This window comes from Geotrypetes seraphini, chromosome 1 (genome assembly GCF_902459505.1).
Source record: "Geotrypetes seraphini chromosome 1, aGeoSer1.1, whole genome shotgun sequence".
Classification (NCBI taxonomy): domain Eukaryota; kingdom Metazoa; phylum Chordata; class Amphibia; order Gymnophiona; family Dermophiidae; genus Geotrypetes; species Geotrypetes seraphini.
This window is the reverse complement of record NC_047084.1, coordinates 94,306,451-94,333,462: the sequence shown is the minus strand read 5'-3', so window position 1 is coordinate 94,333,462 and position 27,012 is coordinate 94,306,451. Positions and strand designations below refer to the sequence as shown.

At 43.7% G+C, this 27,012-nt stretch overlaps 1 protein-coding gene across 4 annotated transcripts in view; it reads left to right on the top strand.

The window, feature by feature from the left end:
- Nucleotides 1-27,012, top strand: part of SLC14A1 (solute carrier family 14 member 1 (Kidd blood group)) — a 62,723-nt gene that overhangs the window by 15,429 nt on the left and 20,282 nt on the right. Inside the window, exons 1-3 of one of the 4 annotated variants that reach the window (XM_033935219.1) lie at nucleotides 7,804-7,899; nucleotides 10,242-10,408; nucleotides 24,874-25,048. In XM_033935219.1, coding sequence (XP_033791110.1) covers nucleotides 10,250-10,408; nucleotides 24,874-25,048 — 334 coding nt within the window. In that variant the 5' untranslated portion in view covers nucleotides 7,804-7,899; nucleotides 10,242-10,249. Of the gene's footprint in view, nucleotides 1-7,803; nucleotides 7,900-10,241; nucleotides 10,409-24,873; nucleotides 25,049-27,012 lie in introns of those variants that run through there. The other 3 variants (XM_033935227.1, XM_033935211.1, XM_033935234.1) reach the window with 3 other exon arrangements.

The window sequence follows — 27,012 nt, the reverse complement described above, 5'->3', positions numbered from 1 at the left end:
AGAATGTTGCTACTTAGGATTTTAAAGGGTTTGAGGCTTGTGCAGATGAGGATGGAGCTTAGGCATTGGCGGAATGAGGCATTATGACATCACAATCTGAGCTCTAGAATGTTGCTACTTAGGATTTTAAAGGATTTGAGGCTTGTGCAGAGTGTGCCAGAGCTAAAAACCTGGATCCTGTGTGTTTCAGAGATTCTCTTGACCAAAGCCTGCAGACCCAGTCAGAAAACATCAGTAATATCACAACCTGGCTTGATTTGAAAGAACTTTTTATCAAGCTGAACAATTCACTTTCCACCAGTGCACTTGTTGAACACCTTTTTAAGCTATGATGGATTATTAATGACTCACAAGCATAGTGATTTTTTTAAAATTTAATGTAGTTTTACTAAAAGCAAAGTGGATTGAATTCTAGAGGAATACAGTTGTTGGGTTAAAAACGCTAACAATAGTTGCATTCATTGTAATTGTGGTACTCTTACTTTTTACTCAAAAAGGATTATATAAATTAATAACTCTTTTGCTAGCACTTAAGTAAATGTTTTATTGTGTTCTTCAATGCACTTGTACTTAAGTGCTTTGACCTAGTACTATGAATAACACTGCCTCAGGTACAGATGTAGATTAGAGTTCCTCCAGGGACAGGGACTTGCCTAGTGCGCTTGATGTTTCTCACGTTGATCCACTCCTGAAAAGGCGTGAGCTCGATTGCAAAATATAAATAAATAAACTGAAACCCGAGCAACTGCCACCAGAGGCCGCTGCAGCTGCACATTTAAGAGTGAAGCCCGCCCTTTCAAATCACCATGCTGGGGATAGTCTCCATAATTTGCTGATACGTGCAGCCCCTGCCATCGAACCTGCGCTCGGCTGTGACTAAGCACAAATATTTGTAAGCTGCTGCCCACTGACATCTTATAGGATCAGCCCGATGCCGGTGTTCAGTGACAGCCAATCAGAATCAGTTATCGAGAAAGCTGAGTCATGAAACAATGGATTTCTCTGTCTGAAATGGCCAGAGCATCAGACTGGTGCAGAACCTTTTGTAAAATTGCACATTCATATTCCTATTTACTCCTCAATCGATGTGATTGCAGTCCAGAATTGCAAGCAGCTCGCTTTTAGAGGTATGATTTGCTGTCCAAACAACAGAATAAAGAGGAACTGGAGAAAAATATACAAATCAATCAAATTGTTATATCTCCGGTTAAACTCATCCACAACAGAAAAAAATATGATCATGTCACCCCCCCTCTACTAATCAACTCCCATTGGCTCCCAATTAGTCATCGCATTACTTTTAAAAGATTACTTTTAGTATTTAAAACTTTAACCTTTAAAGAACCGCAATTCATCGACAGAATGCTCGTTCCCCACAATACTTCCCGGTCCCTTCGTTCGACATCACAAAATCTCATAGCGGTCCCTTCATTGAAAATCATAGGTATTAGAAGACAGGATATGTTCTCAGTGATGGCCCCCCAGCTGTGGAACTCACTTCCCCAGTATATTAGAGAGGAAAAAAAAAAACTTCTTAAAAGTTATCTTTTTAAAGACGCATTTAATATCTAATTTTAGACGAAGATTTTTGGCTCAGTCTTTTACCCATCCTATTGTTTTTTCCTAGCTTTAATCTTTTTTCCTTAAACCATGAACATGTAACTTTGCCCCTCTTTCCCACTTGTTTCGTGTCTGTCTTTGATTTGTAAGTCTGAAGTTACCTTGTTTAAAGTATATAACATTATTTTATACTAGTCTTATAGCCCATTACATTAACGGGTTCTAGAATATATGTGTGTGTGTCTGCCTTTTTTATTTTTTCTCTCTCCTTAGCCGCTTTCTGTATTTCTGTCTGTCTTTTTTTTTTTTTTTTCCTTGGCTGTCCACTACCACCCCTTGCCTGCTCCCCCTGTCCATTCTCCTTTCCTTTTACCTCCCGTGTCCTCCACCACCCCATCACTGCTCACCTTATCCAGCAGAAGCCCTTCTCCCTTTGTTTTACCTCCCCCTGTCCATCATCTGTCCAGCAGTAGGCCTGTCTTCATTTTTCTGCCCCCCTCCCTGTTCATCAGCACCTCTTCCCCTGTCCATCAACCCCTTTTCTGCCCCTCCATTTCCGTGTGTTGCAGCATTTCCCTCCCACCCCACTTCTCTGTGCAGTATTTTCCTCCCCCCCCATACCTTCCTCCTGAACTCCATGCCCTACTTATGTCGACATCCGCCTCGGGGGGGGGGAGAGGAAGAGAGAGAGAGAGCTTCGGGCGGCCAGCAGCCGCCGCGGCCAACATCCAACTCGGGCCACCACGGTCGACATCCGCCTCGGGGGGAGGGTAGGAAGAGAGAGAGAGAGCTTCGGGCGGCCAGCAGCCGCCGCGGCCGACATCCACCTCGGGCCACCACGGTCGACATCCGCCTCGGGGGGGGGGAGGAAGAGAGAGAGCGAGCTTCGGCCGACATCCACCTCGGTCCACCGTGGCCGACATCCACCTCGGCGGGAGGGGGGAGAGGAAGAAGACCGTAAGCCACGCATGCGCACATCCTAGCTACAGCTCACGGAAAACGGACGCACGCATAGGAACTGCGCATGCGCGGCTTACCATTTTATTATATTAGATAATTTTAAATCGCTTAGCAACCCGAATAAGCGATTCATCAAATACTAATAAAAACTTGAAACTTGAAAACTTGAATGCTCAATGGCTAGCTTCAGCATCATGTTGTGAGGGTTTTTTTTCCACGTTGAGGCAAAGATAAGTGCTGCTTGCTTTGATTTTGAACTACCTTTTACAGTATAACTGAGGGGTTGTTTCGCCTATGATAGATTACTGGAGGGGAGTAAAAGCGCAATTAAGCTCCCTTTCATAGCTCATGAGCAACGTTTGCCCTGCAGCTTCTGAGGCGTTTTCTCCCCTGTTTAGATACATTTTTGGAATTTTTGTCCAGTGTTGATAAGGGGTTAAGCCATTGAGCATTTCTGCTACCAGCACAAAGTTACAAGTGGAGGTATAATAGTTGATTGATTTACTGTCCATACAGTAATGAAACAATTGTGTAAGGTGGCCTTTTAAAAAAACAGGTTTCTTATATTTTGTGTGCATTTATCTTTCTGAAAACCTAGGAATACATGTTTCGCTTACTGGAGTCCACCGTTATCTCAATCCTGTTTACATCTAAGACTTGGCTCCTCTCCTAAGCCTTTAATGGAATAAGCAATTAAATAGCTCACTTTACACCAAAGGAATAACACCAGCTGCTAAGATTGTAGTAGGACTTGCCTATCCACTCTTGGCTAAAGTCATTTTCCGGCACCTTCTCTGACTTCATGTGCAATTTTTTCTTTAAGTTAGTCACCCTATTCCTATACGCACTGTTTTAGTTTCTTTAAAAATGAATCAAGATATTTAAAAAAAAAAAATGAGTCACCCTTATTTCTATCTAACCTCCATTAGGGTATCTTATCTGTCCCTATGTTCCATCTTGACTTGCACTCTGTGCATTGCGCTGGCATTGTAAATAGCATACAAGGGGGGGTGCTGAAAAGTTCTCAGCCCAACCAAGAAGAGAATGACGTGGATATGGTGCAATCAATGATCTGAAACAATGTCAAAACAGAGAATTTCGTTTCTGCAAATTGGCCCTTAACGAAATATGATGGCACTCTTTTCAGCTACAGGGGCAAAATAACGCTCAGAATTTAGGAAGTTGGTTGGTTGGGCTGCGAACTTTTCAGCACCCCCCTGGTATGTAATAAAAGCGAGCCAAGTATAGGACAATCAAGCCATTGTGACATCACTGCTGAGGTTGGCTCTTACTGGCGGAACGAGGCATTATGACATCACAATCTCAGCTCTGGTTACCAGAGACGGAAACAATGTCAAAAACATAGAATTTTGTTTCTGCAAATTGGCACTTAATGAAATAAGATAACACTTCAGTTACAGAATTTAGGAAGTTGGTTGGGCTGGGAACTTTTCAGCACCCCCTCATCCTATGCCATAATGTTGCCCTTTGAATATGTTTACTACTGTAATTCTCTATTGCCCATGATCTTTTCGTATGCTATCTTGGGTGAATTTCTTCAAAAATAAATCCTAATAGGTTAAGCAAGTAAATAAATCCTGCAGAAGTAAATGTTTAGATATTTGCCTGGGTATATACATATTAAAGGGTGAACTATCAATAGTAAGGGAGAATTCTATAAATGGCACTAAAAAATGGACCCTGGAAAAGATTGGTGATAGCATAGCACTCAGCACTGATTCCTTTGCCCAACGCTGGGCACCCACTGAAAATCCTGGTGCCTAAATTGGGTGCGGAGGCCTATTATTCTATAACAGTTTCTCAACTTCTTCAAGCCAAGTACCCCCTAAGTCTAACAATATCAATCAAGTACCCCCGCCCAAGCTCCACCCCTGACCTGCTTAAGCTCCACCCCAGATTCACCCAAGCTCCACCCCTAGACCCGCCTAAGCTCCACCCCCAGACCCACCCAATCTCCACCGCTGACCCCACCCCCATAATATTAGTACTAATTGAAATGCAATTTCTTCCAATCTTTTTTTCATATACATAACAATATAATCTTATTAACAATACATAATGGTAACCACAAAATTAAAAAACACATGCAGAGAAAATGTTAATTATCATTTATATTCAGGGGTTTTTTTTCTAAGAGGTCAAGGCAGATGACTTTAAAATATGCAATCGGTAACAACTATAGAAAAATAGGCAAATATAGTGCAAAATATAGACAGCAGATATAAATTCTCAAAATTAACATATTTCAATCACTAAATTAAAAATAAAATCATTTTTCTTACCTTTGTTGTCTGGTGATTTCATGAGTCTCTGGTTGCACTTCCTTCTGACTGTGCATCCAATATTTCTTTCTTTCTGCCTCCTACACACTTCCTCTCCGGACCTAATTCCCTTCCCCAGCCAATATCTGTCTGTCCCTCTATGAATCCAACTTTTCTTTCTCTCTCCTCCACCCCCATTGGCAACATGTATCCCTCCCTCTCTCATTCCCTCCCTTGCTACAAAGGGAGTGGAGAAAGATAGAGAGAGAGAGAGGGATCCAGGGTGCATCTCTCCCACTCCCTCTACTGCCACATCCAACATTTCTCCCTCTCTTATCCCCTGGATCATGTGCAGCATTTTTCACCACTGCCCACCAGCCCCATGCCCATTTCTCCTTCTATCATCCTTCCCCAGCACCATGCCACATCTCTCCTTCTATCACTATGTCCAACATTCCTCCCCCTTGCATCCCCTTCAATGTGTTCCTCTGTCCCCTCTCCACCACCATATCCAACATTTCTCCCTCTCCTCCTTCTCTTCCCCATACATCTCTACCTCACTCCTCTCTCTCTGCCCAATTTTCCTCTTTCTTCCTCTCCACATGTGCACCATCTCTTTTCCTCTCACTCACACACTCATGCCCAGCAATTATCTCTTTCTAGTCACTCCCTCCCTCTTATGTCCCAAGTTACTGCTCCCTTTCTACCTCCCTTGTATCCCAAGTCCATGCCCCCTCCCTTCCTTCTGTGTCCTGAGTTTGTGCTCCCCTTCCTGCCTTACAGCCTTTGTCCCAAATTTGTGCCCCTCCCATGTCCAAATGCACTCCTTCCCTCCTCCATTCTCCCTTTGCCCTCTCCCTAGGGCCACACTCGCTTCCTTCAGGGCCTTCCAGCTGGCCTGCTCCTTCCTGCCTCAGCCGCACTTGTTTGCAGGGACGCAGGCAGCGGCTGCACGTGGCCTGATCCAGAAGCCTTCCCTCTGATGTCAGCTCTAATGTTGGAGCGAAGACTTCCTGGTCAGCCACGTGCAGCATGCAAGAGCCACTGCCCGTGTCCCTGCAAACAAGTACAGCTGAAGGCAGAAAGGTAACTGGCTCTGACATCGGAAGGAAACCTTCCAAGTCAATTTCGGCAGTGGTGATTAATGAGGAAGTGTGTGGGGGGGGAGGGGGCGGGAGACCTGCGATTGAGGTTCGTGTACCTCTAGGGTACGAGCAGAAGAAACCAGGACTTCAAACCAAGCAGACTTTATTAGCAACCAAATGAAGCAAATATTCACATGACTCGACATGGACCGTGTTTCAGCCTCAGAGCCTGCCTCAGGAGTCCTAAAGTATATGATAAAAACATAAGACCAAAATGCATTCATATCTGCAGGGTAAGGTCCGACTTTAGTGAAGGAAGAGGCGGTCGGAGCATACAGTGAGTGATTTCCTTCACTCGCCAGCGCTCCGGCTGCTCTCTCCTGCCTCTCCAGTTGTCCTCTCCAGTCTCCCCCACGAAAAACCATATTCGCAGTTTTTTAAGAATCGCGGGGGTTCCTGGAACGATACCCCCACGAATTTCGGGAGAGTACTATAGTTATATACCTAACTGCCATTTATTCATGTTTCTGTACTTCCATTTAAGTGCCAAAAATCACATACTAAAGTAGTGGTGATGAGTCAAAACCACGCAAGACAATCGCACGCGGACAATGCCGGGCACACAATTGCGCACAGGACATCAGCACGCTGGATTAAAACATAATTTTAAAGCGCTCCGAGGGGGTGAGAACTGTTGGCGCTGCCGATGGGGGGAAACTGTAATTTTTCCCTATAAAAGAGGGAAAAAGGTTGTTTCCTCTATAATGGGGGATTTCCCCCAACACCCTCCACAACAGGAGCACCAACTGTTCTAAGCAAAGTGGGGGGTTTCCCGCCCCACACACTCCCCCTCGGAGCGCTATAAAATTAATCCAGCGCGATGACATCCTGCGCGCGATTGTCTCGTGCGGTTTAGTGTATGTGCCAAATTAGTCCCTAACTTGTTGCACTCTATGTAGACAGTGTTTAATAAATATACTTTTCAACATGTCTGACCAAGGGATCCTTTCACTATGCTGTGGTGAGCACTAACTCGTGCTTACCAGAATTTAAAATGGCTTTACCATAGGACACGCTCGGGCATCCTGCAGTCATCCACGTACTAAACAATATTTTCTCGTTTTTATTGGAGGGGGCATGTCAGAGGGGTATAGAGTGGTCATTCCTGCACCAATCTGGTTAGCGCAGGATTACTGAATTCCCTTACCATCTACGAAAGAGGTGTTGATAAGTGCTCCCACAATAATTTTTTTTTTTTTAATACCTACGCACTCAAAGCAGCCTTCACGTATGGCCATTCATTCAAAAATGGAAAATCAGCTATGTTACGGCTTTGGAAAAAATGGTCTCAGTGCCCTATTATGGGGGTGTAGTAAGGGGCTGGAGGACGGGCGCCCCATGTGCGGTCTTGGTGGTGTCAGGTCAAAAGTGCGCCGGGACAAAGGTGCGCGCAGACAACTGAGCGCAACGTGGAGGCGCACGCCGAAGAAAATGACTGTTTTAAAGAGCTCCGACAGGGGGTGTGGGGGGGAACTTTTTCCCTAAAAAACAGGGTAACAGTTAAGTTTCCAGTATAATGAGGGCAGTTACAACCCCCCAAACCCCCCACAACGCCACCGCGATCTGTATTAAGTAAAGTGGAGGGTTCCCCAACAAAAACCCCCGTCGGAGCCCCTGAAAACACTCTTTTTCTCCGGCGCGCGCTTCCATCTTGCGCTCAGTTGTCGGCGTGTGCCTTTGTCTTCGGCGATTTTGTCTATGAACCGGTCTTGGTAGGGCCGCCAGCACCCGTCCTCCTTTCCGACACCCTCTGCCACACATGCACGCCCCCTTCCCTTTACCTCTTTAATTTTCCCTGCCCGAGCAGCATTATGAACGCGCCTCCCGCTTCGGTGTCGCCTCTCTCTGGCATCACTTCCGGGCCCTGCGCCCGGGAAGTGATGTCAGAGGGATAGCCGGCGCAACGCGGACAGCGAGTTTGCGAGGTTGCTCCCACCTGGAAAATGAAAAAGGTACGAGGGAAGGGGGGGAGGTGGCGGGGGGTGGAGAAGAGAGCAGGGGAGGGGCCCCCGGGTGCCATTCGCCCTCGCTATGCCACTGATTCTTCCTGTGCACTAAGGCCACTTTCTACTGCAACTTAGTAAAAGGACATCTAAAATATTTCTAGGAATCCAGAGAAAGAGCAGAATGAGCCAGTCTTCAAGCGAACCACACTTTAATAGCAACCAATATAACAAATATAGAATATCATCTAGGCATATGGCGGACTCGACACGGGCCGTGTTTCGGCAAGAGTGCCTGCGTCAGGAGTCCAAGGCACTAGACCAGTGGTTCCCAAACCTGTCCTGGAGGACCCCCAGGCCAGTCGGGTTTTCAAGATGGCCCTAATGAATATGCATGGAGCAGATCTGCATTCCTGGCATCTCCATTATATGCAAATCTCTGTCATGCATATTCATTAGGGCTATCTTGAAAACCCGACTGGCCTGGGGGTCCTCCAGGACAGGTTTGGGAACCACTGCGCTAGACTATACTTCTGGGGTAATCAAAGCCCGTATAACCATAAATAGTACTAATGAAGCTCCACAAATACGATTATATTATTGAAGCTACACAAGTGGTCCAGAGGAAGGCGACGAAAATGGTAGGAGGTTTGCGCCAGAAGATGTATGAGGAGAGACTGGAAGCCCTGAATATGTATACCCTAGAGCAGGGGTGTCCAATGTTGGTCCTCAAGGGCCGCAATCCAGTCAGGTTTTCAGGATTTCCCCAATGAATATGCATGAGATCTATGTGCATGCACTGCTTTCAATGCATATTCATTGGGGAAATCCTGAAAACCCGACTGGATTGCGGCCCTCGAGGACCGACATTGGACACCCCTGCCCTAGAGGAAAGGAGGGACAGGGGAGATATGATTGAACGGTATTAACGTAGAACAGAATCTATTCCAGAGAAAGGAAAATGATAAAACCAGAGGGCATAATTTGAGGTTGAGGGGTGGTAGATTCAAGAGTTATGTTAGGAAATTCTTCTTTACGGAAAGAGTGGTGGATGCGTGGAATGCACTCCCGAGGGAGGTGGTGGAGAAGAAAACAGTGACAGAGTTCAAACAAGTGCGGGATGAACACAGAGGATCTCTAATCTGAAAATAATGGGTCTACATTGAAGGAACTAAGGCCAGTACTGGGCAGGCTTGCAAGGCCTGTGTCCCGAATATGAACATTCAGTTGAGGACAGGCTGGGGAGGGTTTCGATGGCTGGAATGGTTAAGATGGGCTGGAGTGAGCTTTGATGGAGACTGCAGTAGATGGAACCTAAGTACAAGGCTCTGGATTTCTGGCCCAGAAATATCTAAGAACAAGGATCATTTAAACTAAATAATTAATTTATGAAGCATGTATGGTTGGGAAGACTGGATGGACCACTCGGGTCTTTATCTGCTGTCATTTACTATCTTACTATGTAAATACAATGATTACCTCAGAAGTATTACATTACATTGCATTATATTAGGGATTTCTATTCCGCCTTACTTTGCAGTTCAAGGCGGATTACAAAAGAATTATCCAAGATGTATTACAACAAGAACTTACAAAAAAAAAAATTGGTCATTTTCAAAAAGAGTGAGAAATGGGTAAGGTTATTTGTTTGGGGTAGTTGGCTTTAGTGAGAGGTGGAGTTTGAGACTTGCGGTATTATTTCTTTTTTCAGAGTTTTCTTGAAGAGTATTGTCTTGCCTTTGTCCCCTGATGCAGGCACACTTGCCGAAACACGGCCCGTGTCGACTCCGCCGCGTGCCTAGATGATATTCCATATTTGTTATATTGGTTGCTATTAAAGAGTGGTTCACTTGGAGACCTGGCTCAGTCTGGTCTTTCTCTGGATTCCTTGGGTCTTGTGCAGAGTGTATTTTCTCTGGTATTTGGTGAATTATTTCTATCCAGAAAGAAGGCAAAGCATCTGTGTTAGGTGATCCAGAGTTCTGATGATTTTGCTGACGTATTCTATAAAATGAATTCTCCAAGCGAAAAGTCAAATACATCTCTTGTGCACGAACTGCTAGAGAAGTTGTTTAGATCAACCCAACAGCCCTAAAGGACCCTGTCACAAAACCGTGGTAGCGATGTTGCCACGATAAATGCGCCAAAGCCCAAAGGAATTGAATGGGCTTCGGTGCATTGACTCCGGCAGCATCGCTACCACGGCTTTGTAAAAGGGGGCCCTAAGAGTCTAGCCGAAATTCAGCACTATGTGTTATTTGCTTCCCTGTGCATGCCAGACTGCTCTTCCAAAACAAAAAGGTGGACGTTTATTACTGATTTACATGTTTTTACACTTTACCATAACTGAGGTCGAAGGATGAATGGACGTACTTTCGGCAACTTATGTGACACTCCCGATAGCCCACTTATGGCAGACATTTTGTTTGATGGATCTGAGCCTCAACACGCTGGCAGGCCAGAACAGTCCCAAGATATTCAGCCAAGTGTGCCTCTTTTGGATAAGTTGGAGAAACAGGTACGCATATCTCTAATGCAGCCTTCCTATCTAGGTTCATTGTAAACACAGTCGTAATGGCTTCTCATATGCATTCCATTCCATGGCCCAGGTTAGGGTTCCTCTTGCTGATTAATGGCTTTAATGCACAACCGCTGGCTTCATGTTTGAATAAGACCATGCTAAAATGAAAACAGTAGGGCAAATTTAATCTTCCATGCACAATTTTTAGGCTTGCTTTTCTGAAGCAGGCTATGAAAACTATAAGGCTCTTTAAATAGCTATTTTGCTTGCTGTTGTAGCTTCTTTAATTTATAATTTTACTTTATATTTTGTATGTATTATCTTTTCATGACTTATTCTTTAAATTTTGTAGGGCCACATTTTGATTAAAACTTGTGATCAGGATAATAGAGATATGTTGCCCCCTCCTATTCCCCCCCCCCCCCCACACACACACACATACAGATACACTGTAGCTCCTTGTGACTCTGGACAAGTCTTTTAAACCTAATGGGGGGAAAAAATAAGAAATCTTTAATTAGGCAATTACAATTTTAATCAAAATGCAGCCGTAATTAGTGCAACGATCCCTCGTATGATAAAGAGTGATTAACACTCAAAGTATGACAGTTAGCCAACTGAATTGACCGATTTGCTTTTACCCAACAATTATCTTCTCTTCCTGCTGACCATGCAGCCCAGTTGCATAAGTTGGATTGGAGCCATCGTTTCAGTTAAAGCACTGACTTATCACAGCACTGTTTAGGGTTAAGTATTGTGCATTTTGTGTAGAAAAAAAGAAGAAACGTTTTGTAGCGGATTATCTGTTTGCAGTGTATATTTTATAGAGAAAAAAAAAAGGTGCCATTACTCAAATACCAGGTCATTGTTCAGGCGTGGGGTGATTACTGAGGGAGCCAGGCCCCCTGTAACCAGCCACAGAATCCATGAGCTTTTATTAATACTTGGGGACCTTGGGTCACTTTGATCAAGTAATGGAAAAGGGGCCTGTGAACGGACCAGGCGGTCGCCTCCTGTCATTTCACCACCACCAGGTCCCTCTGGTCTTCTTCTTCCTCGCACCAGTCTCTTTGGTCATCACTTCACTACTGGTCTCTCTGGTCACCAGTGATGTAGTAATGGGGGTGTGAGAGGGGCAGTCCGTCCCGGATGTCATGTTTGTAGGGGTGCTGGCACCCCTCCTCCTCTCTGCCCTCCCCCCCACCTCTTCCTACTCCCCTCACCAAGCACGTGCTCCCCCTTCCCTTTCCCTGTACCTCTAGCTGAAGTTGTAGTTCGCAGTGGGTCAACGACGTGCTCCTGGTGACCCTGTCGGCTCTCCCACTGACGTCACTTCCGGGTGCCGCACACAGGAAGTGACAGTGGGAGAGTCAACGGATTCGCAAGGAGCACGTTGTTGACTGCTGCTAGCAAAAACTTGAACTAGAGGTATGGGGAAGGGGGGGTGCACGCAGCAGGCGGGATCAGGGAAGTAGTGGGGGGGGGGCAGAGACAAAGGCAGGAGAGGGGCACCACCGCCCCGGGCACCTCTCACCCTCACCACACCACTGCTGGTCACTACTGATCATCCCTGGATATTCTGGTAGCTGTTCCCTTCATGGTCACCACCAGTCACCCTCACTGGGGCCACTGCTGGTCACTCTGGACGCTGGTCTTATGGGTCCCCACTGGTCCTGGACACTTCTGGTCTCGCCAGTTGATGGCCTTTCTAGTCCCAGTTGGTCACTCTGATTCCTCCACTGGTCACTACTGGTCTCCTCACTGGTCACTCCACCAGCCACTGTCAATTGGGATTCCATTGGTCCCCTGCAGACCCTCCTTACTAATCACTCCCTGAGGACCCTCCTGGTTGCTCAGTCTTTACTCCCTGAGGACTCCCCCAGACACTCAGATGCTCTTCACTAGTCACAGCCAGTCATCAAGCTTGAGCACCCTCAACTGGGCATGGCTGGTCAAGGTTAGGCTTATTGAGAGTTAGGCTTTTGCCAGCGTTCCTCCCCTTGAAGGTCTTGCTTCTCCCAGCTCTTTGTTCCGGAACTCTTGCTTTCAGCTCTATTCCACTCAGACTGGGTAGAGAGCTCCCAGGTTTCTTTGCAGCATATATATGCAAATGAGCTCCTTCTCTCTGCTGGCCAGTGCCAGTACTCACAGTGCCGGTACTCAGTACCCCCTCCAAAAAAGAAAAGTCTTGTCCATTTGTGATGAAGTTTCAGTATGATTTGGTTGAGATCTTTTTTTTTTCTCTTCTCTTGTTGTACCAATTTGCATCTTTGTAATCTCTTATCCCTTCCCTAGTTCTTGATCAATAAAGAGATATTTCTTGAATGTTAAGGATAAGAGTTCTTGCTCTTTTTATTCTTTGGTGGTATGTGTTGCGTTTCATGAGTGACTATAAATACGTTTCCCCTTTGTTTAAGAATATGGGAGCAATGGCAATAGATTTCAAAATTTCAAGATTTTATTAATACTTGATGAATCGCTTATTCAATATTCTAAGCGATGTACAACTTCATAAAGACGGGGATGTGTGGACAAACAAATAGCTTAAGACTTCAAACTCCAGGACAGACATGACTGGTGACGGATAAAGGGGAAAAGTTAGAGAGAAGAAACAAAGATGGGGGAAAAACGAAAGGAAAGGTAAAAAACTAAACCAAAAAGTATTGGTTTAGAATTAAATGTTGAATGCATCTTTAAAAAGATGAGTCTTAAGTGATTTTTAAAAAAATTGAGGTCTTTTTCTTCTCTAATGTGTTGGGGGAGTGAATTCCACAGTTGAGGGACCATAACCGAAAAAATATCAGGTCTTCTGGTGCCTATAATTTTCAAAGATGGAACAGTTAGAAGATTATGAGACATTGAGCGAAGAAGCCTGGAAGTATTATGAGGAATGAGCATTCTGGAGACAAATTGAAGTTCATTGAAGATTTAAAGTTTTAAAGACTAAAAGGAGTATTTTGTAAGTGATGCGATGGCTGATTGGAAGCCAGTGAGAGTTAACCAGTAAGGGGGTAAAGTGGTCATATTTTTGGCTTTCCAATGCAAGCAATGTTTTAGAAAGCCTCAGGGTCAAGGAAAGAGAGAGAGGCCAGCTTCACTGCAATTTGCTTAATGAACAAAGGAAAAATAAGAAAGAGCCACGCTAAGGTGATGCCTGGTTGGTGTAAAATAGGAATTTAAAGATTTTTTTTTCAGATAAGGCTTTTCTTCCCTTATGAATACAATCCATCTGCATGCTTAATATTGGTCTGTGTGCAGTTTCTGTATCAGTGTCTTGCAAACTTTCCGGCCAGCGGCACACTAAGGGCTCCTTTCACAAAGGTGCACTAGCGTTTTTAGTGCACGCGCAAGATTAGTGCGCGGTATAGTGTGCGCTAGCTGAAAAATTACCGCCTGCTTAAAAGGAGGTGGTAGCGGCTTGCCCGCGGCATTGTAGCACGCGCAAAGCGCGCTAAAACCGCTAGCGCACCTTATAAAAGCCCTAAATCTAGGGCCCCAGCCAGAAGGCACCCAGAAACGCGTGGAGGCCCATCTGACCACGACCCGCTTCAGTGGAGGGATCTGGGAGCTGCGAGGAGAGGAGGAGAGATGCCGGCCAGGAGGAGAGTCATCTGTGCCTGCTGACTTCCTACAGGATGTGCCTCTCACCGCGAGAGGCACGTCCTGTAGGCAGTCAGCCGGCGTGGACGGCTCTCCTCCTCGCCAGCGTGTCACGGCACGCCTGAAATCTCAGGAGGCACACAGGTGTGTATATGAACTGATAAAATATAAGTGAACAGATCATTTGATTGTTTGAATTTGCCTTTTCACCTAGATTGCAATAATTCATAACATTAAGAAGATAATTATAACAAGAGAGAATACTGACTAGGGATGAAGGGCCTACATTTAGAGGCCTGGAGGGGACATAATAGAAGCCTGTTTTATAAAGGAAAGGATGGAGGAAAGTCTATAAGTGATGGATAACGAGTAGGGGCCTACATTAATTTAAAAAAATCAGTTCCAAAATTAGAATTAATGGCGTCATTAATGAACTTTAACAATCTTATAATGACCCAAAAATTTAAGGGGCCCCATTTATCAAACCGCACTTGAGATTTTTAGCATGGACTGGTGCGGTAAAATGCTCCAACACTCAAAGAATTCCTATGAGCGTCGGAGCGCTTACTTTTTTGGCCCACACTAAAAACCTCTAGCGCAGCTTGATAAAGGGGGGGGGGAAGGTTAACTGGGTGGCAGGTGCCTAACACCATGTAGGTGTTAGGGTTAGGGGAGGTTAGGGGAGGTTCGGGGAGGTTCGGGGGCATGGTTCTGCAAACGGCGCCTAACTTTGAATGAATAAGATTGTAAGCTCTTCTGAGAAGGGACTGCCTATTAAATGTCAAATGTACAGTGCTGTTTATGCCTTTCAGCGCTACAAAAGTGATAAATAGTAGTAGTAGTAGAATGATATATGGTAGGTGTTGTTTCCATAGGTGTCTACCGAGTTAGGTGCCATTTATTGAATTAGGCCAGTGTCTCTCAAACTGTGTGCCACGGCACAATGGTGTGCCCCAAAGAGATTCCGGGTGTGCCACGAGAGATTCCAGAATTTTACTTTATTTAAAAAATTCCTTTCATAAGTATACACCAGAATAGATGACATGTACTTTGCTTGCACAAGAGTCTGTCAATGTTATGAGCGTCTGTGTGCGGAAGGATACAACCGCCCAGACACGCATCATTCTTTGACGTGATTGGTCCTTGATAACTAACAGCAAGTAATTTTAGTTTTAGTTTTTTATGCAGAAATTATCCTAACTTCAGCAACAAAGCAATCGAGGCTCTGTTACCGTTTGGATCTTCTTATCTTTGCGAACTTGGATTTTCAGCTCTGACAAAAATTAAATCGAAAAAAAAGGGAATGATTGCAGATGGTGGATGATGAAATGCATGTTTGCTTGTCAACTATCAGGCCACATTTTGAGTTAATTTGCACTCAAAAACAAGCACATCCATCGCATTGATTAGCAATTCTATTAGAACATAAGAATAGCCTTACTGTGTCAGACCAATGGTTCATCATGCCCAGTAGCTATTCTCATGGTGGCCAATCCAGGTCACTAGTACCTGGCTAAAACTCAAAGAGTACCAACGTTCCATGCTACTGATCCAGGGCAAGCAGAGGCTTCACCCATGTCTTAATAACTGACTATGGACTTTTCCTCCAGGAATTTGTCCAAGCCTTTCTTAAAACCACCTATGCTATCCGCTTTTACCACAACCGTTCCAGAGCTTAACTATTCTCTGAATAAAAAAATATTTCCTCCTATTAGTTTTAAGAGTACAGTGGTACCTTGGTTTACGAGCATAATTCGTTCCAGAAGCATGCTCGTAAACCAAAATACTCGTATATCAAAGCGAGTTTCCCCATAGGAAATAATGGAAACTCGCTTTGATACGTTCCCACCCCCCGAGGCCAGCGGCGCTGCTCTATCCCCCCCCTTCGAGAACCGGCATTGCTCCCCCCGAAGGCCCTCCCTCGTGATCCGGCACACTCCCCCCCGTGATCCGGCACCCCCGCCACGATCCATCACCCCCCCCCCCCCCCGCCGCGATCTGAAGTCCCCCAAACCCACCCGAACCCGCTTCTTACTTTCATCTCGGCCTTGGCACCGGCACCAGCATGTCCTGTGCGTTGGTGCCGGTGCTCGAAGATCGGCCTCCTCTTCTTGCTGGGCCTTGAGCATCTGCGTTCGTAAATCGAGGCACGCTCGGTTTCCGAGGTGCCGATTTTGTAAATGTTTTGCTAGTCTTGCAAAACATTCGCAAACCGGTGCACTCGTAAACCGAGGTACCACAGTATTTCCCTGCAGTTTCATCGAGTGTCCCCTAGTCTTTGTCATTTTTGACGGAGTGAAAAATCGATCCACTTCACACCCATTCTACACCACTCAGAATTTTGTAGACTTCAATCCTTTCTCCCCTCAGCCTTCTCTTTGATTACATCGTTGTTACTATTACCCATATATAGCTTAAAGAACTGTAAATAAATAACTTTCAAATTTAATTTTTTGTTGGTATTGCAATTTTATAGTTTCAATTGCAATGTGCGGTGAAAAACATTTGCTCCATGTAGTGTGCCGGATCTAAAAAAATGGTTGAGAGACCCTTAAGGGCCATATTCTATGAACGGTGTCAAAAGTTAGGTGCAGGTAGGCCTACTGGAGCCTAACCTAATTGTTTTAATCAGCTTTAATTGGCATGGTAATTGAACACACTATTTAAAACCAATTTAAAAAGAGTAGGCTCCACTATGAGTCTAGCAGCGCCTAAGGTCAAAGCAGGTGTTTTAGTGGCGAAGCAGATCTTAGGCGTCTCTGGGCATCGCTATGCATGATTCTCCCCAATAATTAGGTGCCAGAAATGTAGGCCTTAAAATCTTGACCTATATTACCAGCACCTAAGTTTTTTCTTAGGCGCCGGTAGCCGCGATTGGGTTAAAGGCGTCCAAGTGCGATTGACACGCGGCCAGCGCCATTTTTCTAGGCACCGGCAGATTTAGGCACCTATTATAGAATCCGGGCCTAAATGTTTTCATCACTTTTATCCCAGGGTTTGACATCCTTCAGTTTCCGGAAACTCACAAAAAATAAAAAGCAAAACTCAGTAAAGCCTTGGTTTGCGAGTCTAATTCGTTCCGGAAACATGCTTGTAATCCAAAACACGTATGTATCAAAGTAAATTTCCGCATAAGAAATAATGGAAACTCAAACGATTCGTTCCACAACCCAAAAACATTAATACAAAATACTGGACTGTACAGAACAGTCACTACACTCCCGCAGCTTCAGAGAGAGAAGCACCATCAGCTTAGTTGTGATGGCGTGACGCGCGTATACTGTACGTACTTGTACCGCAAGACCTCGCTGATTTAGAACAGTCACTACACTCCCGCAGCGTCAGAGAGAGAAGAACCGTCGGCTCAGTTGTCATGCGCATATACTGTATGTACTCGTATTGCAAGACCTTGCTCGTTTATCAAGTTAAAATTTAATAAAACGTTTTGCTCGTCTTGCAAAGCACTCGCACACCAAGCTACTCGCAATCCAAGGTTTTACTGTATGCATACAAAAAGTTCTAGGTCTGATGTAGCAAACTTCTCCCCGGCCCCGGCCCCATCTGGAAATGAAGCCCTAGGGATGAGGCTACATGTAAAAACTGTTTTTCAGATCTTTCCCAGTGGACATTTTTCACCTTACTGAAATTGCTCGAAATTCATTCTATGGACCCCTCTTTCAAAGTTGTCCAAATAAAACAATTAGCAGCCTTCTTGCCCTTTGCATGTGCTGAAAATCAAACTCTGGGCCTTTGTAGGTTAAAGTAACCAGTTTCCTTTAGGATCACAGTCACTTTATTCTTCTCTGTCCTTATTTTCTATCCTCATAGATAGGGAAAAAAAATACAAAGAGCCCTTATTCAATTAAAAAAAATATTTCATAGATACGGGATGGGAAAACAACCTTTCTGAATATGACGCCAAGAGCTCCTTTTACTAAGCTGTGGTAGTGTTTTTAGCGCGTGCTGCGGATTAGCATGCGCTGCCCCCCCCTCCGCGCTACGCGCCAAGAACTAACGCCAGCTCAAAGGTGGCGCAGCTTAGTAAAAGGAGCCCCAAACGTTACAGTTAAAAGCTAAATGAGCCAAAACAAATAGCAATGAACTGGGAAGTCCAGCTTCAGGCGGAGGCAAATTAAGATGAAATGCAAAATTTGGTAATGCTTGTGGAACAATGGAGAGCATGCGTAATACCATAATAAGCATATATCTTAGACAAAGCAACCCAGTCATTTACCAGAGCAGGAAAAGGTCACTAATTAGTTTTTATAAACGTGATTTATTAATGTTATGAGTATTGTGTAAATAAGAAATCGTTTTTTTCCTGGCAGCTCAAGAAGGTAAGAAAAAAACCTCAAATATTTGGAGCCTACTGTTCCAGAAATTCTTTCCCCTCCCTTCGCGCCCCCCCTCCCCCCCACGCACAAATATCTTAATCCAATCAAGGATAATATCATGCATGCTTCTATAGACGATTACACAATATGGCCTTATTTCAAAACATCTCCTCTCAGTGGGAAGAGTCCTCTACAAACTGTGCATGACCTGGAGGAATACATCACTTAAAGTTTCTGTTCTCTTGGCTTAGGTTATAAGCTGTATAGAGCGGGTACAAAATGTTCTGCAGGAAACCAGCCTTTGTGTCTGCTGGCCCCTGACACCGGGAATGACAATGAAACCCATACAGCACTGGGTTATCAGTTGTTCCACGTGCCAGAGCTATCATTGTCGCAGACTCCCTAGCAAGGGACTGCTAGAGATAGTTAAAAGCAAGCATTGTTCAGTGATCTGAGGCAAGCAGGAAACCTGTCAACCAGAGGAACTTACCTATGATTAATGAGAATGTGAAAACAAGAAGTCGTTCTTGCATTTTATTAAAGAGTCCAAGCGCGTCATTATGTGAGGTCTGTTCAAAAAGTTCCAGGACTGATTTTATAAAAATGTATTAAACAATCTTACAACTTATTCCATTGAGTCTCCTCCAAAGTACTCCCCTTCCCTATGTATACACTTTTCCCGCTCTTCTCCTCCCCCTAATTGCTTCCCTCTTCCCTATCTTCCCACCCCCGTCATCCCCTGTCAAGTTTGGTTAACACTTGTTTATTTCCGATAAACTACTTATATCTGATAAATTGTCTATATCTGATAAACTGCTGTAAATCTGCTTCAACATCTGTTTCTATCTGATAAATTGTTTATATCTGATAAATTGTTGTAAATCCGCGTGTCAACGCAGATACTACTGTAATTGATGTAAACTGCCTAGAACTCTCCGGGTATGGCGGTATATAAGAATAAAATTATTATTATTTTATTATTTCTTTTCCCAACGTGATTTCCCCTTCCGGATACAGTCCTTAAACACATCTTCAGGAATCGCCAAAAGTTTATGCGTAAAATTTTAGCTTTATGTCTTCAATGGAGTTGAATCGCTTTCCTTTCAGCGTGGATGTAAGTTTAGGAAACAAGAAGAGGCCAGCAGGGACCAAGTCAGGAGAGTCAGGTGGCCGGGGAAGGACTGACATTGCATTTTTTGCACAAAATTTGCACATTTTGATGCTTTCAAAATACCTTCCACAACTCATGACATGTTCCCCATAAGCCACTTTCGACATTTCCTAAGCTTCTGTAATGGTCTTGCCCAATTTAAAACAGAACTTCATACTGTAACGCTGCTCATTGAGGTCACACATGATGAAAAATAGCCAATCACGAAAACACACTTTCACGAAAACTGCTGTAGCTCGGAGACGAAAACAGATATGAACAAATGGAAAAAAAGGAGGTTACTTGTGAGATTTCGAGCTATTCAACACCACCTAGCATGTCTCAAAAGAACTTCCCATTGGTGCGCAATTCAAACTGTCCTGGAACTTTTTCAATAGACCTCATATATCTAATCCTCTATTATGGTCACTTTGTATTATAAATAATGCTTATTTGAATTTAATTACATAAATATACTTTTCATTTTATTAGTCTACAAGGCAATTTGATTATTTACTTTTGCTGGAGGACCTTAGCGGACTAGCACAAAATTGATCTCTTTTGGGATCTGTAATTTATCAAATCGCTAGGACTCAAGCGTAACTCGATGGCACCTAACTACCACTACAAGACATAAATAACCGACTGCTAGAAAGTCAGATGCAAAAACAAGACCTGTTCCATCATCCAAAACCCTACCTGACAACAACTAGTCACTCCACCCCAACGTCCAAGTCCCCTGAAATCTAATCCCCACCCTCAGTATCTATAAGCCCCCAGGCCATCCAATTCCATCCCTCACAGAAAGTCCTGCATGTGGCAACAAGCAAACTGCCCAGTGGGATCCAAATAGACTCTCCCCCATTTACCTCTTGATCTCCCTACCCATTACCAAAGTCTCAATGGTATCCGGTGTCTAGTAAGATCAGGAGTGATAATCACTCCTCCTGGATCCAAAATGGCACCTGCAACCCCTAGCAGTATTCTGGGTCTACTTGTTACTGGGTAAGGGGCTTTATACCAAGGGATTGGATGATGGTGAGGCTTGTAGAGGCGAGGAGTACTGGATGTTGGAAGAGCCAATTGTTTTATGGGGACATAGTTATGACCAAGGAGTATTGTTCCCTCTAAGCTGAGCCAGAGTCCTCCAACTGCTTTACTACCAGTGGTGGGTGGTTTTTCAATATTGTGTTTTCAATAGCTAGAGACAGGCAGGTTCCCTGAGGTCCTGCAGAGCTTCCCTGTCCCTCATTATTGATAATGTGATAATGAAACAGCACTCCCCCCACCCAACACACACTGGTAAGACTATAGGTGGAGGACCATCACTCAGCTTAGAGGGAACAAGGAATAGGCTAGTAGTGCCCATGGGCTACTTTTATGCCAGGGGAAATTTTGTCAAGGAAGTGATCATGGTATGCATGTATGTAAATGCGCATGAGTTGAGTCTCTTTCATTTAAAAGGAAACTCTGGAATGAGAAGGCATAGGATGAAGTTAAAACATGATAGGCTCTGGAGTAATCTAAGGAAATTCTTTTTTACAGAAAGGATGGTAGATGTATGGAAGAGGTGGTGGATTCAGAGACTGTGTCTGAATTCAAGAGGGCCTGGGATAGGCACATGGGTTCTCTCAGAGAGGAAAAGAGATAATGGTTACTGTGGAAGGGTAGACTAGCTGGACCATTTGGCCTCTATATCTGCCATCATGTTACTATGTTTCTATAACCATAAAGCTCTATGACCTCACAATGCAGGTGTAAAGAGCCTTAGCCTATAGGAAGAGGAGATGCAAATGTTAAGAGCCTTAGCCAATAGGGAGAGGAGGAGATAGTGGATGCTGCAGATTGCCAGATTGGATGGGCCGTTTGGCCTTTAAATGCCATCATGTTTCTATGGTGAATGGGAAGCGTGATGTTAAAAAGCTGTCCCTCACACATGTGGGTTGTGAAAGTATGTATCCCTTCTTCATGCAGTTTTCTAAAATTTCTGTCTCACTGAAAGTGGAAAGATATGGACATGGTATCCTGCATATCCTTACATATACTGTGTTTTACAAGAGCCTTGCTAAACTCCTGGAAGAATATAGATGACCCAAGATGGATGCCTCAATTTCCGTCTCATGTGTTTTCTAAAAGGGACCACAAATGACAAGATGGTTAGGATAGGCTGGAGTGAGCTATGATAGCAACCCCAGTAGTTGGAACCTAAAGACAATACCAGGCGGACTTCTACAGTCTACGGCCCTGAAAAAAAAAAAAAAAAAAGATAGTTTAACCATGAATGTTATGTTATGCAATGTGCATTCTTATATCTCACTGAAACTTCATTAGAGTTCTAGGCAGGTTACAAGCAGATCTACCCAATGGTTCAGTAAATCTGGGGAAGCTATTTGGGACATCACCCTATAGCGTTTTAAACGATAAGCAGCATAGCTTGAATCCTAGTCTTTTTTTTCTTTCAGTAACCAGTGTAGTTCTATAAGCAGTGGTGTGACATAGTCAAATCTTGATTTGTAGTATATGAGTTTTGCTGCAGTGTTTTGTATCAGTTGGAGTTTTTTCATTAGTTTCATGGAGATATCTGAGAGTAGAGCATTGCAGTAGTCTAGTAGTAACAATGTCATTGACTGCACTAGCATCCTGTAATGCTGTTGGAAGAAGTTTTTGTAGTGTGAGAAAGGATTTTTGAACTAAGTAAGTTGTTAACATGACCTTCAAAACTAACCCCCTCTTTTACAAAGCCTGATAGAGTGGGCCGCTGCAGTAACTGCCTCAAAGCCCATAGGGATTTAAAAGGCTTCGGGGGCTTTTGCCGCACGGCAGCTGCAAGCTCAGCTTTGTAAAATAGGGGATTAATGAGCTATCTAAAGTGACTCCCAGTACTTTGGAGGTTTTCTCAATGTTCAAGCTGTTTCCAGTTGTCAAAGTAATGGTGTATGGGATTAGGTATGTATGTCACCCAAACCATAATAGATTGGGTTTTTTCAGTGTTTAGTTTGAGATGGTATCTCCCCCACCTATTCTTCCACTTTAGTTATAATTCTGGACAATAGGGTAGTCGTGCTTGCTTGGTTCAAATTTGTAGGGATTAGTAGAAAGACTTCATCTGCCTCAAAAAAATTGGTGTCTCTAAGGTAGTACCAGCCTCATTATTTTTGCTATTCCAGATTGACCTTGCTCTGTTTATTTTTAATAGTTATTTTAAAATCAGAGTTTGTACATTTTGAATTGTATTGCATAGAAACGTAGAAAATGAACGCAGATAAAACCCATATGAGCCATCTAATCTGCCCATCCATTCCATCTATCCTCTCTTCCTTTCCTTTAGAGATCATATGTGCTTGTCTCATGCTTTCTGAATTCAGATACAGTCTTCTAATAGGAGGCTCTCCTCTCATCTAACACCCTTTCCGTTAAGAAATATTTTGTTAGATTATTCTTTAGTCTATCGCCTTTCACCTTCATCCTATGCCCCCACATTCCAGAGCTTCCTTTCAATTACATAGTAACATAGTAAATGACGGCAGATAAAGACCCGAGTGGTCCATCCAGTCTGCCCAACCATACATGCTCCATAAATTAATTATTTAGTTTAAATGGTCCTTTTTCTTAGATATTCCTGGGCCAGAAACCCAGAGCCTTGCCCGGCAATGTGCATAGGTTCCATCTACCGGAGTCTCCATCAAAGCTCGCTCCAGCCCATCTATACCATCCCAGCCATCGAAGCCCTCACCAGCCCATCCTCAACTGAATGTCCATATAACGGACACAGGCCATGCAAGCCTTCCCAGTACTGGCCTTAGTTCCTTCAATGTATACCCATTATTTTCTTGTTTGAGATCCTCTGTGATCTTCCCACACTTGTTAGAACTCTGTCACTGTTTTCTTCTCCACCACCTCCCTCAGGAGTGCATTCCACGCATCAACCACCTCTCTGTAAAGAAGAATTTCCTAACATTATTCTTGAATCTACTACCCCTCAACCTCAAATTATGCCCTCTGGTTTTACCAATTTCCTTTCTCTGGAATAGATTTTGTTCTATGTTAATACCTTTCAAGTATTTGAACGTCTGAATCATAGCTCCCCTATCCCTCCTTTCCTCTAGTCTAGGGTATACATATTCAGGGCTTCCAGTTTCTCCTCATTCGTCTTCTGGCGCAAACCTCCTAACATTTTTGTCGCTTTCTTCTGGACCATTTCAAGTCTTTTGATGTCCTTCACCAGATATGGTCTCCAAAATGGAACACAATACACCATCAACCTGTACAAGGTCATCCACACCTTCTTTCTTCTACTGGTCATGCCTCTCTCTATATAGCCTAGCATCCTTCTGGCAACAGTCACCGCCTTGTCACACTGTTTCTTCATCTTTAGATCTTCAGACAGTATCACACAAAGATCCCTTTCCCCATCCATGCATATCAGCCTCACCTTCCAGCACATATGGCTCCTTCTGATTTCTAATTGAAAGAGACTTGCCTCCTGGGTATGTATGCCATGGAGTTATTTGAATGTCTCAATGATATCTTCCTTTTCCTATTTTTCTTCTAATGTATACATATTGAGATCTTGAAGTCTATCCCCATATGCGTTATGATGGCATCCACTAACTATTTTAGCAACCGCATTCTGGACTGATTAATTTTGTTGATCATTTTTGAAGGTGGGCTCTCCAGAATCCTAAATGGGGTCTCGCCAGAGACTTACAAAGAGGCACTTCACCCTATCCTTGTGGCACACCTATCTGCAACCAACTGTTTTGTCCCCCATTTTACCATATTATTTTTTTATTAAATTATTTTTATACCACTTATATCCTAAGTGGCTTACATTCAGGTACTTTATCATATTTCCCTATCTGTCCCGGTGGGCTCAAACTCTATCTAGTGTACCTGGGGCAATGAGGGGATTAAGTGACTTGCCTAGGGTCACAAGGAGCAGCAAGAGATTTGAACCCACAACCTCAGGGTGCTGAGGTTGTAGCTCTAACCCCTGCACCATACTCTTCCCACACACTCCCTACACTCTAGGTTAAGTTAGATATTTATTCTTGATATACTGGTGCTAACTGACTTCAGACCAAAGCAGTTTACAAATACAAAATCAATAAGAAACAGAAAAGAACTACAATATGTCACAGGAAAGATAAACAATCAGAAAAAGAAAAGAATATGAGAGAGTACCTACATCACCAAAAGCCAGCTAGAAAAAGTATGCCTTCATTGATGACTTTTGCATTGTTGCTTTCCTGACTACTTTACCAGCTTCTAGCTTTTCCAGATATTGTAAGCTACCACTTTTGAGAACTAAAGTAGTCAGCTTTTCCTTCTATTTACTTTCCTAACGGAAGAGTTTGTTTTTATCTCTAAATTTTAAGAAGCATCTAGAAGAATCAGAAGGTATGGAGAAGCACCTTGCGGTTTCCATTCCACAAAAGGAAGAAGAAAAACAACCCACATTTACAAATGAATCCAATAAGGTTATAAGAGTCATCTGGAATGGAATTAAACACATTTCTGGGGAAATGAAATCATTTGGAAACTGGATGAAAGGTAACGGAACTTATAAAAGCAACAATTTTGTTTTATTACAAGACAGAGGATGCAATTTTCAAAGAATTGTGTACAATTTGCACACGTAAAAAGTGGATTCACATGTGTAAATCCACAGGTATATGCAAGACAACAGGTGCTGCTTGTATGTGTATGCCACGGCATGTGGAAAATTAAAAGAAGCTCTTCCTGAGTGTGGTTTGGGCAGTCCTTCAAAGCATATATGCATTCTTTATTTTGGAAAGATAATGCGTGTATACTTTGAAAAATGTAAGTCATACCATATCTCCCCATAAATTTCTGGTTTTGATTTAGATTGGGGAGGAGTGCTTGAATGGAGAATTATGGGTACTTCTCTGGCTCTCTGGTGTGCAAAGTCACCTCCAACTGCAGAAGGTTGACTTTGGGAGGATGCTTTCTTAATCTAGTCTGTCAGACATGCAGATTTATTTAATCTGAACTAAGGAAGGACTGGAGGTACACACAACTGTAAGACACAATAAAACACTCCAGTAAATTGGTATATATCTAATATAATAAAAGCCTTACCAGCGCATGCGCAGTTGAAATGGGGTGATCCCTGCCGCCGTGATTTGTGCTTCCGTGCCGTGTTCCATTTGTGGCGCGTGCACGGTGGTGGAGCCTATGGCGGTTTGATTTGTGGCGGTAAAAGGAGCATTGCCATTGCCGACGTCGCTTCCAGCCTAGGGCAGGGAGGGAGGCTTCAACTCGCTGCTCCTGCTTGCTTGACGCCTTCCTCGCTTCTGGGTCCTGCTTCTGCCTTCATGCAAAAAGAAAGTAGGTAGGAACCGGCAGCGACAAAGGACCGTAATAAGTAGGAGCAACGAGTTGTGAATACTGTGCTGCCAACGGCTGTGTGAGACCTGGGAGGAGAGAGGTGGGGGGGGATGAGAAACGCTACTAATGGCTGTCCTACTACAGGACAGGGGGAACAGGGAAGGGGTGCTGCTGGATAGGGGGGAGGGAAAAGGGCTACTGCAGGACAGGGAGAACGGAATAGGTGCTGCTGGACAGGGGGAAGGTAAAAGAAAGGGAGAAGGGCTACTGCAGGACAGGGGGAGCAGGAAAGGGGTGCTGCTGCACAGAGAAGGATGGGAGGGAAATGCTGCTGCTGCTGTTGCACAGTGAAAGCAGGGACTCAGTAGCAAAGTCAAACAGAGGTGGATGCTGCCTTTCCACTGAATCAAACATCAAGAAACTTGAAAGAAAAGATTCCTACTACCGCAGTTAGATATTTGCTTTTCTTGCCAAATTGATGTGATTTATTTTATATACACTCATTAGAAGTCTTGGATCCATTATATGGGATTTAAAGTATTGATTAAGAATTGTATTTTCTATCTGATATTCATATCTTGTTTAAAATATTATTTCTGTTTCTTTTTCAATATTCTGTACAAGAGGTTTACTTGGAGAATTTTTAAAAGCAATAAAGAAATAAATTAAAATAAAGAAAACTATGATGATGTCATTGGGGGGGTCTGTCAGATATGCCGGATGGTCGTAGTAGTGAAGGTCATCTAATCGAGATACTATTGTACTTTTAAATATATTCAATTTCAGTTCTTGTAGATATTTTCCGTAAAACTCAATGAAAACAAAAACTTATCTTATAGAATTACCCCTTCGACATGATCATGTTTCAAAGACTTGAATCAGGAAGTTGGGAATTTGAGCAATGCATTTATCTAGGTCAGGGGTGTCCAATGTCGGTCCTCGAGGGCCGCAATCCAGTCGGGTTTTCAGGATTTCCCCAATAAATATGCATGAGATCTATATACATGCACTGCTTTCAATGCATATTCATTGGGGAAATCCTAAAAACCCGACTGGATTGCGGCCCTCAAGGACCGACATTGGACACCCCTGATCTAGGTCATCTATCTATCTATCGGCGAAACAGCATGTGGCCATAATATGGATTTATCTATTTATTTATTTCT